This window comes from Podarcis tiliguerta, assembly GCF_965153285.1.
Source record: "Podarcis tiliguerta genome assembly, chromosome: 13".
NCBI classification, from domain to species: Eukaryota; Metazoa; Chordata; class Lepidosauria; order Squamata; family Lacertidae; genus Podarcis; species Podarcis tiliguerta.
The window spans coordinates 15,236,876-15,255,122 of NC_139546.1; the positions used below are offsets into that span (position 1 = coordinate 15,236,876).

The 18,247-nt window shown below is 43.8% G+C and overlaps 1 protein-coding gene and 1 long non-coding RNA gene across 15 annotated transcripts in view; both read left to right on the top strand.

The window, feature by feature from the left end:
- Positions 1-14,753, top strand: part of TLK2 (tousled like kinase 2) — a 38,699-nt gene extending 23,946 nt beyond the window's left edge. For all 14 annotated transcript variants that reach the window (XM_083407656.1, XM_083407664.1, XM_083407661.1 and 11 more), the window contains 10 exons: positions 1,129-1,195; positions 2,017-2,114; positions 3,570-3,651; positions 4,235-4,326; positions 4,922-5,011; positions 5,863-6,032; positions 7,753-7,891; positions 8,351-8,462; positions 9,399-9,506; positions 11,523-14,753. In XM_083407656.1, the coding sequence (XP_083263782.1) occupies positions 1,129-1,195; positions 2,017-2,114; positions 3,570-3,651; positions 4,235-4,326; positions 4,922-5,011; positions 5,863-6,032; positions 7,753-7,891; positions 8,351-8,462; positions 9,399-9,506; positions 11,523-11,696 (1,132 nt within the window). In that variant the 3' untranslated portion in view covers positions 11,697-14,753. The remainder of the gene's footprint in view (positions 1-1,128; positions 1,196-2,016; positions 2,115-3,569; positions 3,652-4,234; positions 4,327-4,921; positions 5,012-5,862; positions 6,033-7,752; positions 7,892-8,350; positions 8,463-9,398; positions 9,507-11,522) is intronic.
- On the top strand, positions 9,516-10,401 carry LOC310661740. The gene is made up of 2 exons (XR_014504120.1): positions 9,516-9,669; positions 10,024-10,401. It is a non-coding gene; the product is annotated as an uncharacterized lncRNA (long non-coding RNA).
- Positions 14,754-18,247: the final 3,494 nt, after the last annotated feature.

The window sequence follows — 18,247 nt, forward strand, 5'->3', positions numbered from 1 at the left end:
ATGTTCGCCACGTGCACATGCGCAGAAGCGATCTTCGCGCATGTGCAGAAGCACTTGATTGCGCATGCGCAGAAAGGCACTCTAGTTGCGGACTTTTGGGGGTGTGAACGGCACCCAGAAATGGAGTAAGTCCGCAGCTAGAGGTACCACCGTACAGCACTGCCCTTTCTCATAAAGTGGTGGACGAAAACTGGCGTGACAGATATTGTACTCTGCCTAGTAAAGGCTCAGTTTAATGACACTCAGGACCACGTCCTTACAATCTGCCCGTGTCCCTCTCCTCAGCACCTCTCTTGCAGGGAGAGATGCAAAAGTTCTTTGAAAAACATAGTGATTATCCTGGAGGAGGAATTGGAAAAAGCAAGTGCTTTTGGCGGGATGGGGGCACTTCTGAAGTGAAACAGATGAAGGAGGCTTAGAATAACAGAGAGTCAGGCAGCTTCTTAGAAGGGCTACATTGTGGGTCTTCCTTAAAAGAGCAACATCTGCTAGGTGGCTGGGGGGGGGTGTTTCTGTGTAGATGGGTGAGGGAAATAAATCGAAGACGGAGGATCTGTGTGAATGAGAGGAAGGGGGTGGATAGATAGATGTCTGGGGTGGTGTTAGCACCCTGTGCTGGCATTTGGCCTCCTACACATTAACCCCAAAGGAATGCATCCCTGGGCAATGGGTGAAGGAGGTTCCTCACCTGTTCCCTAGTAAGTATGGAGTCTTATTTGGGGCAGTCCCTTAATGCTTGGAAGGGCAGAGTGATGGATGCCAAGCACAAGAGGAGGGGGGACTTAGTTCAGTGATAGAGCAGAAGATTTTTAAGTGAAACACATGCGATCAATCCTTGGCACCTCTGTTGTTGTTTTTTAAGACATTCATAGCAGAGCTGGGAAACACACTTGCCTTGATTGCCTTGGAGTGCTGGTAGTCATACTAGACAATGTTGGGCTGGGTTTGAACCAGTGGCCTGACTGCTGTATTCAGAAGGCATAGGAAACCCCAGTAAAGTGTTACAAAAATGAAAAGGTAAAAACAGGAATGGGTCCCAGGCCTGTCTTCTTTTTTTGTCACCTGCCTTTATCCCGCTATTTGTTCTTCAGAGTAATCTTTTGGTCCACTTATTTTGTGCTCGTACAGGTTAACGTTAGCAGAATATCATGAACAGGAGGAAATCTTCAAACTCCGGCTAGGACATCTTAAAAAGGTAAAATATTGTATTGCAAAATGACTTCAGAGAGGCAGTGGTTTCAGCTGCCATCTTGTGTTTTGTGTCTGTATGACTCTTCAGCATTAATCCCAAAGCAGTCTAACACCCCTTATAAACAACATTCTCGCTTGTGCACATTGCAGGAGAAGATTGGGAGCGACGGGCAAGCTCTTTTCAGGGGAAGCTTGTTTTCTTTTTACTGATCGTCTCATTTTGCTTAATCAGATGAGCTTGATCAACACACTGTTGGAAAAGCACTGATTTGAACGGGTTGATTCCCACAGCAATGAAATAAGAAATAGAACTGTCCGTGGCATTTGTTCCTTTCCAGTGCCTCGGTTCTTAGCCCAGTAGCTGTGAAATAGACTAGAGCTTTCCACACTGCTCAGACAATCCTATTCTAGTAGCACTGTATTCTGTCCACAAAGGACTGATCTCCTGAGTCATTTTGCCCTGATTGTGCTGAGCATGTCACTATCATCTAGTCCAGAGAAGTAAAAGTCTAGGCCTGAGGATTGTTTCACAAGAAAAGCATGTTTATTGAGATGGAAGGCGTACTTACTATAACTGGTTCACATTGAATCATCTCAGCAGGGGCGACAGGGAGGAACAAGATACAACCCTTAATTTTAGGAGTTCAAAGCCATAGTAGTCATGTACATTTTCTGAGCACCATTAGAATCTGTAAAAATGCTTAACTTTTCCCCTGCCTGCAACTGCTTTGTTGTTCAAGACAAACATGTTCCTTTCGTCAGGTAATACAGAGTTGAAATTTAACTTTTGGTATAGCTGTTAAAGTGATGTTTTTCTTTGTGTAGGAAGAAGCAGAGATCCAGGCAGAACTGGAGCGGTTAGAGAGGGTTAGAAATCTACATATCAGGGAATTGAAAAGGATACATAATGAAGATAATTCACAGTGAGTATTGGGCATGACAGAGTTGCCCAAAGTGGCAAGGCACCAAATAGCTACAAAATGTCTTTTTTACTTAAGAGTGTGTAGCAGACTTACCACTTAATACCAACAATTAATAATGCGGCGGATTAATACTTTGGTTCATAAGCAAGGAGTATGTCTCCTCTGTTACTCACTCTCTTAACCACCCCACACCTGAGATCTTCTTAATAGTATAACAGACCCAAGGGATCACCTCACTCCTTGTTAATGGTTTGGGATTCTTCAGTACCTAGAAGAACTCTCCCCTCCTGGCTATACCGAGACCCAGGTAGCCTACAAGATCTCCCGGTTCAGTCACAGCCCTCCCAGAACACTCCTGTCTATATACCTTTCCCAGACCCCCAACCCAGTCTCTGTATCCAAGCTGTGAGGCTCTGTCCTCTCGCTATGGATAGTCTCAGTGAACCATTTCTCCTTATCTCACTCCCTAACTCACAACTCCAGTCAAACCCTATCTCTTAACCTGAACCTTTGCCCTATCATCTTAAATCCAGACCCATCAAACTCCCTCGGAAACTGCTCCTTTTATTGTCCCCCCCCCCCAAGTGCTGTCCCCCCCCCCCTTTGTGGCTAGCTGACTCTGTCGCCGATCAGAGAGAGGCTCCAGCACTCTGGTGTCTGTCACAGAGTGATATGTCTAACAAGCAAAAGCACTGAAGAAATTTGGACACTTCTGTAGACAGCATGGTCAGGAATGATAAGAGGGCCACAGGTTTTCCATACCTGCTATAGAGAAACCGTATTGTACCCTTAGGGTTGTTTTGTTTCAGTTTAATGTCCCCACATGATTCTTTAAATAGCTCATGATAGTCAACAATTTAAAAGACATTATTTACTTGTCACCTTTAACTTCTGGTGCTGAACGGGCCAACTCGGTGCTAGCTGTTTTAGTATTAATACAGTGTCATAAATGTTTACAGGGGAAACAAAAGGGAGCTTACATTCTAGATTGTGCTTGACCTATCATTAACAAATACAGTATCTGTTTGAGATTTGGAGTAAGCTCTTCTAGCCCCTTTACATTTTCACCTGCTGCTTGTGGCTGGCTGAGCATAGTGGATCTCCCTGGATATGAAACGCATATCCTGCCACACTGTCTAGTGAAGCATTTGATATGATCAAATTACAGGCCTCTGTATTCCCTGCTCTTGTAGGTGCCCTACTGCCGTAATCTCAAAGCTCCTGATCACTCACCAGTTGTGTGGTGGCTGTAGTTCCTCCAAGCAGCATGTAAATCTAAAAGGTGCATATCTCTACAATTTGTTGGGTTACAGATTGTGTGAGAACTAGTATACCTGGCTCAATACCGAGAGAAACTCCCTTTTGCCCAGGATAATCACTATTCTGAGTTATTCAGCTGAAGATCATGATATTACAGGTTCTGCATGAATAAATAAAATAATTTCTCCTCTCCAGATTTAAAGACCACCCAACACTAAATGACAGGTACTTGTTGCTACATCTCCTGGGCAGAGGCGGATTTAGTGAAGTATATAAGGTAAGTTAGATCTCCTTTGGCTGATTGCCTGTCCTAATTTGACTCCTTGATAAAATGACTCTGAAGCCAGTGTCTTAATTATCTGGCATCTCAAGAAATAAAGGTGGGACAGACCTCTGCCTGAGATCCTCACCATTCAGCATGAATTGATAAAGGGCATGTTCCTGTGCTTATCACAACTGGGTGGCTTCCCTTCTTTTTAAATTTGAGTCACATTCATCTCACTTTGGAGGTGCCAGGTTTATAAATGCATTCATATGAACTTGCAAACACTCATGTACGTTCATATATATATGCATTCATATTGGAGCAATTGCATTATAAGCAAGCATACTAAGGGAAATTCACATCCTTATTGACAAAAAGAATCTGACTAGGGAACAGCATTATGCATGAAGTTATTTGCCTACTAAAATACTATGTGGGGGTGTCTCAAAGAAAATGTTCAACATCCACACAAAATCGTTTAAAATTAATTTGGAATTGCTGACTTTTTCCCCCAGTGCAAGGAAGTGAAATTTGTTTAGGGTCGAGGTGTCAGCTCTGATAGTATTCTGAATCAACACTCTCCTTCATCTTCCAGGCATTTGATTTAACGGAACAGAGATATGTAGCAGTAAAAATCCATCAGTTAAATAAAAACTGGAGGGATGAGAAGAAAGAGAACTACCACAAGTAAGTAACTCTGGATGTTGGACTGCAGAGGGGGGGGGGGTAAAAAAAAAAGGCATAACTTCTAAAATGAAAATGTGGTTAGCAAAAGAGGTTCATTGCTTCTGTCTGAAAAACAGCTGGTGGTTCTGCTCTTCTGAACCAAAAAAAACCCCTTAATTTTTGCCTGTGTTAGCACAATAAATGGTTGAAGGAGCAAGACTTGAAGGGAGCTGAAACTGCTTTGGAAAAGGAGAGGGATAAGAGCAGAATGTTTAGGGACTCTGCAGAGAAAGACCCTTGAAAATAACATCTTACACTTCAGCATCTCTGTAGGTTCCTCATTATCCTGGAATCACAACCCTGATCCAGAGCAGTGAAGCTATATTCTCTTGCCTGAGCTATTGTTAGAAATACAGTGAAATGCAACTGTGCGCTAGCATTGGGTTTTGGTGGTCAAAATGTCCATTGCTAGTGATTTTACAAAAATGTTAGGTCTGATTTGTTTGATTTTTTTTTTTACAAAAAGTTTTGTCATTGTAACCTGCCCCAAGTTTTAGGTAGATAGTTGAGAATAAGAATATAAAATTAAAAAAGGGCATTTTCCTTTTTGTTACAGGCATGCATGTAGAGAATACAGAATCCATAAAGAGCTGGATCATCCTCGTATAGTTAAGCTGTATGACTATTTCTCGCTGGACACTGACTCGTAAGTGCTGATCTTTTTGCAATTCTGCCGTAAAACTGGCTACTTGAATGACTGTGGGAATCTTGGGTCTCCTTATTGCTCAGAGCTCAACGTGAAAGTGGGATGTGTGTCATGTAAGACATTCTGTGTCAAGGGTTTAGAATACAAAGGGGTCTATAAAAGAGATCAGTTGTGTTGTTCAGGGTACCCCTCACTCCCCAGTATGTATTCCCTTTCAATGTGGGATGAATTCCCACGCAGCAAGGAACTGAACGGGGCAGAGGGCATCCTGTAGCCTTGCTGCCCTGTTAATTGCCACGACTGAATGTGCAGCAGTGTGTGTGGAAGGAAACAAAGCTGTAATAGGTTTTGTAACTATTACAACAATTACAAAAACTCTCCCACATTCAAACCACCGGACCCATTGGGAATAACAAATGACACACTTTCAGTCAAAATAAACTTAACGATAATGCTGTAATTGCAGATTGGTTTGTGATTTTATTTATTTTTTGTTAATTTATTTTGCTGTCTAAATTATAAATGCTGCTTTTAATGGATTCAGTTTTGTGATGCCTTGAGGCCTTGGTCAGAAGGCCAGACTGTAAATCGGTAATTGAAAAGTTCCTGTTTATCCATAGAACAAGTTCTTAAATCTCTGATAAAACCCTTGACCCAGTTCAACAAACTGAAGTAAGTTAAGAGTATTTTTTTCCAGGATAACTAGCTGGTGTAACCCTATCACAGTGAGACGTTTTGTTACAAGCCAGCCCCTAGTTGCAACTACAAAATTCCTGCAGATAGAAAGGGAGGAGACTTTGCAGCGCTGTTATAATATCATGAGCCAAGATGTTTGACTTCACTTCTTTCAGGTTTTGTACAGTGTTAGAATACTGTGAGGGGAACGATCTGGACTTCTACCTGAAACAGCACAAATTAATGACTGAGAAGGAAGCCCGGTCTATTATCATGCAGATTGTGAATGCATTAAAATATTTAAATGAAATCAAGCCACCCATTATTCACTACGATCTCAAGCCAGGTATGTTGATAGTGGGTCTGAAACAGCATGAGAAAGTGGGGCAGGGCACTCTGTATTCTGCAGATTTCTGTTGTGAGAATTGCCGTGTTCATTGGTTGTGTAATAAGCAAGCTTCCAGTGCCCATCATTGCATGATCTTGCATGAATGTGAAGCAGAGCACAGGAATAAATGAACAGCTCTCTCGATGGAAGGATGTAGAAAGTGGATGTCTGCTTTTTATTTGTTCATAAATGTTCTAAATTAGGGGGGGGGGGTTGAGCAGTAAGGTACCTAAGTTTGCTCATGATGCCAAATATTTCTGTGTAGTTGAAACAAAAAGGGATTGTGAGAACTTCCAAAAGGATTTCTCCAAAATGGGTGAACAGATACTGAAATGGCAAATGCAATTCAGTGTAAGCAAAGTAAGGGATTCATATTTGGGGGGGGGGGGTGAGAGATTCTAACTTCACGTATAAGCTCATGGGGTCTGAACTGGTGGCGACTGACCAGGAATTGGGCAGGTAGCTCAGCGAAGGTGTTGACTTGTATGTGACAACTGAGAACGGTGAATTCCATGCTTGGAATCAGTAGGAAAGGGATTGAAAACAAAGCTGTTGGTATCTTAATGTCGTTATACAAATCTGCACTGCAACAGCATTTGAAATATTGTGTACAGTTCTGGACACTTCACCTGAGAAAGGATATTGCAGAGCTGGGAAACGTTCAGAAAAGGACAACCAAAGTGTTTGTGGGGTTGGAGCAACTCCTGTGAGGAAAAGGTACAGCAATGGGAAGATTTTCAGTTTAGAAAAAAGACAGGGGTGGAAACGACATGATAGCAGTGCATGCATAGTGTAGAGAAAGTGGATAGGAAGAAGTCATTGGGAGAATTTGCAAGTGGGAGAATTCTGTTGTCCTCGGGAGCTGCTTGGGGTCTTTCCCATGGCATCTGGTTGGCCACTGCGAAAACAGAGTGCTGGACCAGATGGGCCTTTTGCCTGATCCAACAGGGGTTCTTCCTAAGTTTTTGTGTTCATGTCAGAGCCTTCAACTGCAAAGAGCAATTTTTATTCCTGTGCTCTGCTTGTGTCATGTTGCATCATGGGTAAATGAGCACAGGAATTTATGCCACAAGGTGCCATAGGAAGGCACTGGACATAGTAAAAGATCCATCGCATCCTGGTCACTGTCTCTTTGAGCTCTTGCCGTCGGGACGGAGATACAGGACGATGAAGACAAGAACGAGCCATCTTAAGAACAGCTTCTCCAGAGCGATCTCGGCCCTGAATGGGAAGCCCGGACTTTGAAAGTCATCTAATCTCCCTTGCTGTATTATACTGTATTGTTTAATTAGTGTTTTTATGGAGCAGTCAAGTAATTTCGTTGTCCCCGAAGGGGGCAATGACAATAAAGATATTATTATTATTATTAAACAGGAGGTGGGAGAAGGCTGATGGATGGGAGATGGTTGCCTTAGGGCAGGGGCTGGACCTTAACAGACCTTAACCACTCTGTTCCTGGACCTAAACCACTCTGTTAGTGTTTAGGAGAGAGGAGTTCTGATAAGGTCACTTTTTGGAGATGGTTTGTTATACTGGCTGAAAATAAATAAGTGTATTTGACCTCGTTCTGCATTCTCATTTGGAACAGGCTGCTGCTTCAGCAGCCCCTCCCACCCACCTGCAAAATTTATTGGGCATATTCACCTAGAAATTTTGTTTGTTTGTTTTTATTCTCCAGGTAACATCCTCTTGGTAAATGGTACTGCATGCGGCGAGATTAAGATCACTGACTTTGGCCTCTCAAAGATCATGGATGATGACAGTTATAATTCAGTCGATGGCATGGAGCTGACATCGCAAGGGGCTGGCACTTACTGGTGGGTGCCCTGGTCTGTTTCTTGCACTGAACTACCCATAATATCGTAGCATGTGAAGAACAGGTTATTCAGCTGAGTGGGCCAAGTCAATTTTTTTTTTTTTTTTTTTTCAAAGGAAAAAGCTGCTGGAAGAGCCCCGGCACCTATGGTGGAGCCCACCTTGAAAAACTGTGTTAAGGTGGACAGCTCTTCCAAGTGCTTGTGTCTCACACCACCAAGAAATATAATCCGTACATCCTTACAATGCTAATAATTATAATAAAAACAACAATCTGACTGGGTTGTCCCAGTCACTCTGGGTGGCAATAAGATTCCAACCTTGTAAATGACTGCCGTACTTGGCAATATGGAGTTCACTCCTTTGGTAACTTCTACTCAGAGGCATGGAAGGTTGATAGTGAGGAAAGATATGGATTTGAATATGGCTAGTCTGCAGCTGTTAATTTCTCTGCCCCCTAGGTATTTACCACCTGAGTGTTTTGTGGTTGGGAAAGAGCCTCCAAAGATTTCAAATAAAGTTGACGTCTGGTCAGTGGGAGTAATATTCTACCAGTGCCTCTATGGCAGAAAGGTAAGCAAAATAATTTGACTGCTGCTGAATTTACTGAACTATTGAATCATAACTGCAAACTGAGTTTTTTGTTGAATTCTGTGGTGTCTTCGGCACAGAGTTCAGGTTCCTGAGACTCACTTAAGCTTTCTGGTTTAATTTTTTTGAGCACATTTGTTGTTGTCATGACTTGAAGGAATTTTTCAGCGTGTGCAAGGAAACTTCAGCAGAAGCTCCAGTGCTCAGGAAACAGAGCATTTATAACTTCGATTAAATAATTAAATTTTGTCAAGCAAAGGTCACCAGGCAACCATATTATACCACCAAACAACAAAAAGCACCTGAATTATAAACATCATTTTAGCCTATCAAAATCCTGGGGGAAATATGTATTTACCTAGAGCCATAAAAATGTCAGTGAAGGTGCCAGGCAGAGCTCACTGAGAAGCACATTCCACAAATGAGCACAACTGAAAATGCCCTCCTTTGTCACCAACCTTCAACCTGGAGATGGGCCAATATTGCCCTGTTCTCCTCCATTCATTTGACCTTAGCACTGCACCTGCTAAATGCAGCATTGATTTAATTAATATTTTAGATTCTGCCAACTGATTTGGGATGGGGTGGTTTGGGAAGTGAGAGAGCCGATGCTTATAGGAAAAGGAGAGGTAAGGGGCAGTGATTGGGATGCATGTTGAGTGATCGGAAACTCTATGGGATGAATAAATCTTACTTCCCGACTGAGAACATGTTCAGACTGGAATTTTGCTACCTTTTAAGCAAAAATCCATTACACATTTTCAGATTTTTGTACACCACAAATTAACCTAATGTGCTTTTTTTATAAAAAAAATGGCTACATTTCTGTGAAACCTACTGGACCCCTCTTGTTGAAATGTGAATAATGACCGTGTTCTAACATATGCATGTGTCACTCTCCCACTCTCCCCTCCCCAGCCTTTTGGCCACAACCAGTCTCAACAAGATATTCTGCAGGAGAACACAATTCTGAAAGCAACAGAGGTGCAGTTTCCTCCAAAGCCAGTGGTAACGCCAGAAGCAAAGGTAAGAGAGCGTTTCTATTTGGTATTGGCAAAGAAGCTTGGGGAAATGTAGTGACAATCTGTACTTGAAGGACACCTTTTTAGCTTTCACTAAAATGGCAGCATTCAGTAATGGGTGACTCTTCCTATCCACTTGCAGAAATGTTTCATATTTCTACCAGGCAGTGGCGTAGCGTGGGGGGTGCAGGGGGGCCGGCCGCACTGGGCGCAACATCTGGGGGGGGGTGCGCGCTCGCACTCGCAGCTCTCTGCCCCTACCTGGCTCACTCACTCTCTCTCACTCCAGTGCTGGCTGTGCGAATCCGATCCGAGCCGCCGGGTCGCCGCCCACTGTGGAGGGGAGGGTGCCAGGCATGCGGTGCGGTGCGGTGCGGAGAGAGAGCGAGGGACTATCTGGGGGAGGAACAGTGCAGCGGGGGGGGGGCGCAAATTACTTGCCTTGCCCCGGGTTAGGGGGCGCAAATTACTTGCCTTGCCCCGGGTGCTGACAACCCACGCTACGCCACTGCTACCAGGAGAGGGAGGCTCCCTGTTTCTCCTGTTTCCACGAGGTTGCAGGGATGTCCACAGCTTGTGCTGAGGAAATCATAGAGCTATTTTCAACAGATCTTTACTCCCCATCCCCCTTTCTGTTCATGACCAGGATGGTGATAAAATCATACCTTGGATCCCAAACGCGTTGCCAGTCGAATGTTTTGGCTCCTAAACGCCGCAAGCCCGGAAGTGAGTGTTCCGGTTTGCAAACGTTCTTTGGAACCCAAACGTCTGACGGGGCTTCCGATTGGCTGCAGGAGCTTCCTGCAGCCAATTGGAAGCCGCGCTTTGGCTTCTGAACGTTTTGGAAGTCGAACGGACTTATGAAACGGATTCTGTTCAACTTCTGAGGTACCACTGTATATATTTTAAAAGCTCTAAAAAACAAAGGCGGCCTCGTCTAATGCTTTCCACCCACCCATCAGTTGGGATTTGGAACATATCACTGCCCTGAAACTTGTTGGCCATTGATCCTCAGCAGAGCCAAAAACTCATTGCAGCTGGTGGCTTATCTTCTGCCTCTATCAAAGCTTCCTTTTAGAAAAGGTATGTCTGACAGCAAGTTACATAGTGGAGAAAATAGAGTCCAGCTCTGGCAGGACACCACTGTGTCCTCTGTCTGTATTAGAGCAGAACCTTAGACTTTATGTGAAGTTCACTTCCGCTCTGAACCTGACATCCAGACCCACCTTGGCAATGACTTGTGTTGTCAGGACAGATCTTTCCCTTTACTAGATGAATTAGACCCTTAGATGGATGACCCGTGTTCCTGTAACCCTTTTCTTCTGTATACCCGCTGTGTTTTAGTTTGGGTTTGGTTTTCTTCAGCTGTAGTATTTACACACTGAGTGGTCAACTCCCCCAGTGGTAGTTCTACCTCCGCTGATGGATAGGAGTAACACCCATCACTGAATTTCCTCCTCCATCCAAACAGAAGGAATTGTTCTGGTAAGGTCTGTAGTTTTCTGGTCAATCAGTCATCTCTTCAAGGTTCACCCACTCAGTCCCACTCTAAACCATCTGTTTACAATGTAGCAAGCAGCACCATTCAGAAGCTAAGATTGAAATCTCTTCAGATCTGCTGAAGAGAGAGAAAAGGCAACCATGGCTCCTCTCTTCACTTTCACTCCATGGTTCTGTTGTCAACTCACCCAGTTGCCTGATGGGTAAAATTGGAGACCAGCTTACTGCAGCAGGCTGAGGGAGGGAGCAGAAAGAAAGGGTGGGAGAAGTCCCTGCTACTGTTTTTTATGCCATTCCACCAGACCTGAAGAGTAGTGCCTGGTAAAAGCTTAGCCTAGAAGAGCCTTCCATGACCATCTAGACAATTGCAGGATGCCAAGGAGGGTGTGTTTTACACACAATTTGCTTATCTAATCTCTCTTTTTTTTTTAAGTAAAACCGGCCTGTTTCTGCTTTTGGAAAAGAGCTACCAGTACCAACTTCTCATGCCCATTTTCTCTTCTTTCTGTTTGTCTTCCAGGCATTTATCAGGCGCTGCCTGGCCTACCGGAAGGAAGATCGAATAGATGTTCAGCAGTTAGCATGTGACCCCTACTTGCTCCCTCACATCCGCAAATCTGTATCAACAAGCAGCCCGGCTGCGGCTGCCATTGCCTCAACCTCTGGATCCTCTAATAACAGCTCTTCAAACTGAGCAGGAACAATAGGCCAAAAAGATATATATAACCGGAACTGCAGAAAGAAAACCGAGAGAGAGTCAGAGACGTTTTGAGAAGCAGCCTTCGGGATTGGCAAGGAATCCACAAAACGGCCTCCAGAAACCGGTATCGGGTGCTTTGTTTTCCTCTTGCGCTCTTGTCCCATCCGTAGAGCAAGGCATCATTGATTCTCGGCAAGGTTCTATGGCGACTTAAGTCCAACTTAAGTGGCCAAGGAAGAGGAGATTGATTGGTCTCGTGCTGAGCAACGGCAAAGGCACTAACCGCTCTGGGCAACAGAGAGAAAAGATGGCTCCATGTACTGTGAACTTCCAAACACCACGGACCCCGGGTGCGGTTCCAAAATGCAGGGTGCACACACACTGTGTGGAGAATTGCGGACTTGGCAGCAGGGTAAAGAGGCTGGACTTGGTCCACTGTCAATATTTAAAAATATGTTCCTCTTTTTTAAAAAAACAAGACAAAAAGCAAAATAAAGTTTAGGCTACATCTCATTTGGGGGGAAGGGGGGGAAACCCCACAGAGCTCAATGCTGTGAGGTTCCACTGAGGGATCGGCATTGGACTCTTGAGCCCTTTGCAAGGGAGCCAAGTATCCTGCCTGTTGATAGCACCAGCATTAGCATGTCATCCCAAATAATTTCAGTTTTAAAACAACGACTTTTATTGGGGGGGTTTGTAAGGTGAAATAACTAGCAGGTCAATGTGGCAGCCCCCTCGGTCCCTTTTCTTTAGATTGGCCTCATATTCTGTGAAGGAGGAGTACAATGTAATGCAGAGGGTGCGTTACAGCTAGGAACATAGGTTTCTGTCCTCGCTCCAGCCCCCCCAGAAAACTGCTTTTTGGCAGGTACTTGACGGTTATCCCCCTTCAGAATAAAACTAAGTGTTTCTAATTTTTTATTTCCCCCCAATGTTTTCCTCGTGTGGTGTTCGGATCCATTCACTAAAGTCTCTTTTGGGTGATGGCATTCTCTTTTAACACACACAAGGATGACAGAACTCTAGACAGATTACCTCCCTTCCCCTCTTTCTCCCTCCCTCTATTTTATTTTTTTTACTCTTTCTGTACTGTCTCACAAGCATCAGCTACATTAACACCCCAAAAGGACACTTATCCTGAAGAACAGCTAGGTTTTTTTAAAATCTTAAACTTTGTGTTTCCGTTTCTTTATCAGAGTTTTGAGTTTGCTTTCTTCCTTTCCTTTTTTACATTACTGCCCTTGGTCCTTGACTCTCTTTTTTCCCCCCACCTTTTAAGAAAGACATGTAAACCAAAGAAGAATCCAGTTGCTTGAATCTTGTGGCAGAATGCTACTCCTGCACGTGGCCAAAACGTTGTTTGCTGAAAACCTTGAAAGCCGTACTGTATGGTCAGGTACCCTGGCCAGGACTTCGATTCTGCACCCACAAGTGATGATTCTCAACCCTACCTCCTCAGCTTCCTGCAGATTGGGGTGCAAGTAGACGTAGCAGGGGCGAGGCGAGGGGGACCAAGCCATATCGAGATTTAGGGGACTTGCGGGAGAGCTGAGCTGGGAAGTGGAGGCTGTGTGTGTGTGTTGGTTTGTTCGTTCCTCTCTAGCTACTCCTGCAGATCAGGTGGAAAGGACCTGGGTGGGCGAGTGTAGCTGGGTGCAGCTGTCTTGTGTGTGCCTCACCCTCCTTTTTATCCAACGACTTAATCACCAGGATAGATGAGGTACCATTTGACCAGAAGGCAAGCCTGTGCCTCTGTTTAAATGGCGTTAAACGAAGTTGCGCAGGGAACTGAGGAAATGTGATGTGTCATCATTACAAATGATGGCCCTGCAAAAAGGCCCTTTTAATAATGCTTTTTTAAATAAAGAAAGAAGGAAAAATCTCACCCCAAACAGGTGCCATGAGTCCACCTTCGGGGACAGAAGGGTTTTCCTCACTTGTTCCTGAGAACTGAGGGTGTAGCTTTTTTTTAGTTCCTCTGGTGGAACAACTGGTATTTGGACTCCTTCTACTGGGCAGAAAGTAAGAGAACTCTAGGGGGAAAGGCGAGCATACCATTAGGCTATTGTTAAGGCTTCTGGTAAAGTTTACACACAGACACACACAAACACCCCACCCCACAATTTGCCTCTGAGCATGAGAATAAAACACACAGCCAACTTTTTTGTCTTTTCTTCCCCACCCCAACCTCCTTTTCCTGTCCTAGGAGAAAACCAGGTCTTATATTAATTCCATTTAGGGTTCTAGTCCACGGTTACTCGTCATTTTTTCACCAAAACGCAGCTTGGGGCTATGTGTGAGCTGGCAAAATGCAGGCGCTGGTGTCTTGGCTGCCACAGCAGAGTACAGCTGCTGTCTGCTTGCTGAGCCCTTGTCTCAGCCCGTTTGGGGTTGGGCTCGTGTTATATTTCTGCAGCTAAATTCAAGACTTGAAGCATGCTGTCCTGGAAAGCGCTCAGTCCTAGCATTTTATCCCCCCCGATTGCCGTTCTTGGAATTTAGCCCAAAGCAAGTTTTCACTTCAGGCAGGTTAAAACTTGGATATACCAGCTTGTGGTGGAGCTAATTATTGATCACTCGTGGAGAGAACCCTGTCCCAAGTGAGACTTAAAAAGAAGTTTTAAAATTTTGTTTTCTAAAAGCCCAACCTGCCTTTGAGCCATAAATTGTATTTCTTTCCCTCTCTCCACCCACCCACCCACCCCAATTTACATAGTGACTGTCAGCTGTTTCAGTCGCTATTGGTTGTGCCTGGGTAGGAGCCTCCATCTTTTCATGGTGTTCATCACAGAAGCAGGATAGATCTCTCTGGATGAAAAATGCAGACTGTGACTTTCCCTTTTCTTTTCTCTCCCCCCCCCTTTTTTTTTTAAGCTGTTGCTGAAATGGGTTTTATTTCAGGTAACAAAACCTTTTTATTGCCACACTGTTCATTTTACTGAAAGGAAAGAAGAAATGTGTATGGATTTGTAACTTGAAACTAGGCCAGACTGTTTTGGCTTTGCCCAGCAGACAAAAATACGGATATTAAACAAGTTTTAAGAAACTGAACTTGATGGTTTGTTGCATTTGAACTGCTGGTTAGTCCTTATGCTATGGGGGCAGAGACATGTGGCACAACCTGAGGAACCAAATGTGTATCACATTTGTTAGGATAATGCAGAATAATCAAACAGCTTATTAAGTGCCATAAAATACTATTACCCATCCACAAAGGGAACAAAAATACTCAATGGAGTCATAGTTCTGGCAACACTTTCTGTTGGATCATTTGAGTTCATAATTGATATAACTACAGTGGTACCTCGGGTTACATACGCTTCAGGTTACAGATTCCACTTAGTGCTTCAGGTTAAGAACTTTGCTTCAGGTTGAGAACAGAAATTGTGCTCCGGCGGCATGGCGGCAGCAGGAAGCCCCATTAGCTAAAGTGGTGCTTCAAGTTAAGAACAGTTTCAGGTTAAGAACGGACCTCCAGAACGAATTAAGTTCTTAACCCGAGGTACCACTGAATTTCTACTTCTTAAACGCTCCAAAATTTGGCAATTTACAAATGCATGGAGTCTTGGTCTTGCATATAATTGTAAACAAAGGGTGGAGGAAACCTTGGCAACAGTGACGCCAGGAGCAAAAATAATTTCCCTGCCATCAGTGATTGCTCGATGATAGAACATTGATTTGGGGCTATTTGCATACAGGAGATTTTAATATGGAACTGCAGAGGTTGGCTTCTTCGTTTACAAAATGAGAGCCTAGGTTCTGTTAATCTATATAAAAGAGCAGTAGATTGTACTGGATCCAAAGCAACCATGGTTGTAGCAGATGCTGCTCTGGGTTTCAAATTTTACTTGCATCACGCCTGGGGTAGCTCAGTTGGTAAGAGCATGAGACTCTTAATCTCAGGGTCTGGGTTCAAGTTCCATGTTGGGTGAAAGAGTCCTGCCTTGGACTAGATGACCCTCATGGTCCTCTACAATTCTATGATTTGTGATGGTATGTGGAATCAGGCCTCATGCAAATTTCTATTTTGCCTTGCCGGTGCAGATTCTTCCTTTTATCACTAGAGGGCAGAGTAATCGCAAATACTATGTGAGAAATTTGTGACTTGCAAACCCTCTTACCTTGTCCTGCAAGAAAGACAGGTTCCTGTGAGTCCAAAACACGCACTCACAGGGAATATTGTGCACATAATTAATTAATTCAGTTTCGTTAATTAAAGCATTTCTACCTTGGTATTCCTTGAGAAGAGGCCAAGGTGGCCCGCAAAGAAATAAGTTAAAGCATTATCAAGGGGAAAGATCCAAAAACCAAAATCTGTGGCCCAATTCCATTAAAACCATTTCCAGCATTGTTCATTGCTCAGGCCTTGCCTCTTACTGATGAACCTCAGCTACTGTCATGCATAGGTTTTGTTTTATGATTTGTATCACTCAGTGGCCCCCAATACAGGGGATGCAGCAGAAATTGGTTTTCTCAAGAGGAAGCTGTTGGTCATCTCAGCCTGAGTAATTGCTCTGGGCTTGCTTCTTTCCAGTCCAGAAACATGCCCAGAAGAGTATTGTGCAGAAGAATGGAGTGAAGTGTTCGATGGCTGTGTCATTTTCACTTCTAAATTATAAAAAATAAACATTTTGGAGTTTAACCATGACATGACCTCGAGTTCAAAGCCTGGAGAATATATGTGTCTCAGCTATCACAAGTTTAGAAAACACTGATAAAATGTTATTCTGCAGGATCGCTTCATGATTTAAAGGGTGATTTATATCATCAGATGTGTTATCTGGTTTGTAGTATTGTAAGACAGAGACTGGGAACTAGTGGCCTTCCAGATCTTCTGCCATTCAACTGCCATCGTCCCTATTTTGTCATGTTGACAGGAGCAGATGGAAGTTGGGATTCAGCAACGTCTAAAAGGGCTTCAGGTTCCCCACCTAAAGATCTAACAGTATCTTGGATGTTCATTGAGCTCCATCAGTGAGGTAAAGGCTGAGCAGAAAAGAGGATCCATTTTTGTCAAAGGGGCATGCAGCCTGCAATAGGCAGACATGCACAGCAACTCGTTCAAAATGTGAACAGCATATGCTTTTATATTCCTTCAGGTGTGGCAATTCAAAGCGATTCTGTGTCGCAGGCATGTGTTTCACAAGGGGCTGCTGATCACTATTCTACCAAGAGTGGCAAATTTGAAACAGGTCTGTGAACTCCCATCTCATTGGACAGGAATGACCAGGTTGCATATTTTCCCCCTTTGCTAATTTTGCAACACCCCGGAGGAGCTGGGTCTGAAGTATGAATGATAAGAGAAGAAAGAACTTGGTCCACCAATAGCCATCTTGTTGCTTCATCTTTACCCAATTTCCACCAGAAATTTCCACTGCAGTCTTGATCTTGGAAGGTGGACGTCATCTGAGAGGGTGTTGGATCATGTATAAATAGGCTCTGAGCACAGCCCTAAATCCCTGTTCTGGGATATACCTAGGTGTTGACAAGGTCCCCAACTGTGTCTTGCTATTTTAAGTGGCTGCTAAGTTGCTTTCTAAACTGACCCCTCTGCATCTTAGCAATGAAGATCCAGGAAGGCAACTCTGTTACGGTCAGCGAGGGCTCTTCTCGCCCATCACCGATGTTATCCAAGCCAATCTAGTTTTCTTCTGGGGTCATGTTAATTACCCCCCCCCCCCAGTGCCTGTCCTTCCAGCAGAAGCACCAAGGAACGGACAAGGACATCCCAGGGGAACTGTTGGACATAATTGTTTTGCAAATACCAGCTCCAGATTTAGGGCAGTGTAGCTGGTTGTTCCACTGCACACGGCTCCGATCCAAGGGGGCACAAAATAATAGTAAGAGTAATACCTATATTTATATGAATACCTACTGAGATCCATAAAAAAGCAACTGTATCAAAAGAAATTATTGTGAAAATAATATTTTGGGATGGCACCAAATTTTGTCCTCCAGGTACAATATTACCAAAGTCCACCTCTGTAAATACCATCTCTTCTAATGATGTTTTTATTAACGGGGAATATTTCTAGTCTTGGAAGACATTGGATTTCTCCAGAATGTGTGCATTGTATGCTAAGAGCTGGAAGTATCCCAAGGCAGCCTTGAAACTTATAAAAAATAACAATAATTAGCTGCCTAGATCTGTATTCCCTCATCCGAATTCTGCCGGGTTCCGCTGCCGCTAGTCAAAGAAAGTAATGACAGGCTATATACTAGCCTCACTCAGTGTAAGCTACAATCATGTTCATAACTGGTGTTTTCTTTGATACCGTTTGCTAAACCCAACAGCAAAATCAAGAAGCGCCCCTTCCTATTTGTGTGGCTATCCAAAAAGTCCAGGAAACATTTAGTACAATAATCTTAAGTGGAGCTTGGGTGAATGAACAGTTCATCCCTGACAAATCCAAACTCTCTCTCTTATTTATGTATAAGCTAAACAAGTATAGCTTAGGGGTCCCCCCAAAAAAATTAAAGGGGGAAAAATGGATGTACATTTCCAAATGCGGGTGGCGCTGTGGGTTAAACCACAGAGCCTAGGA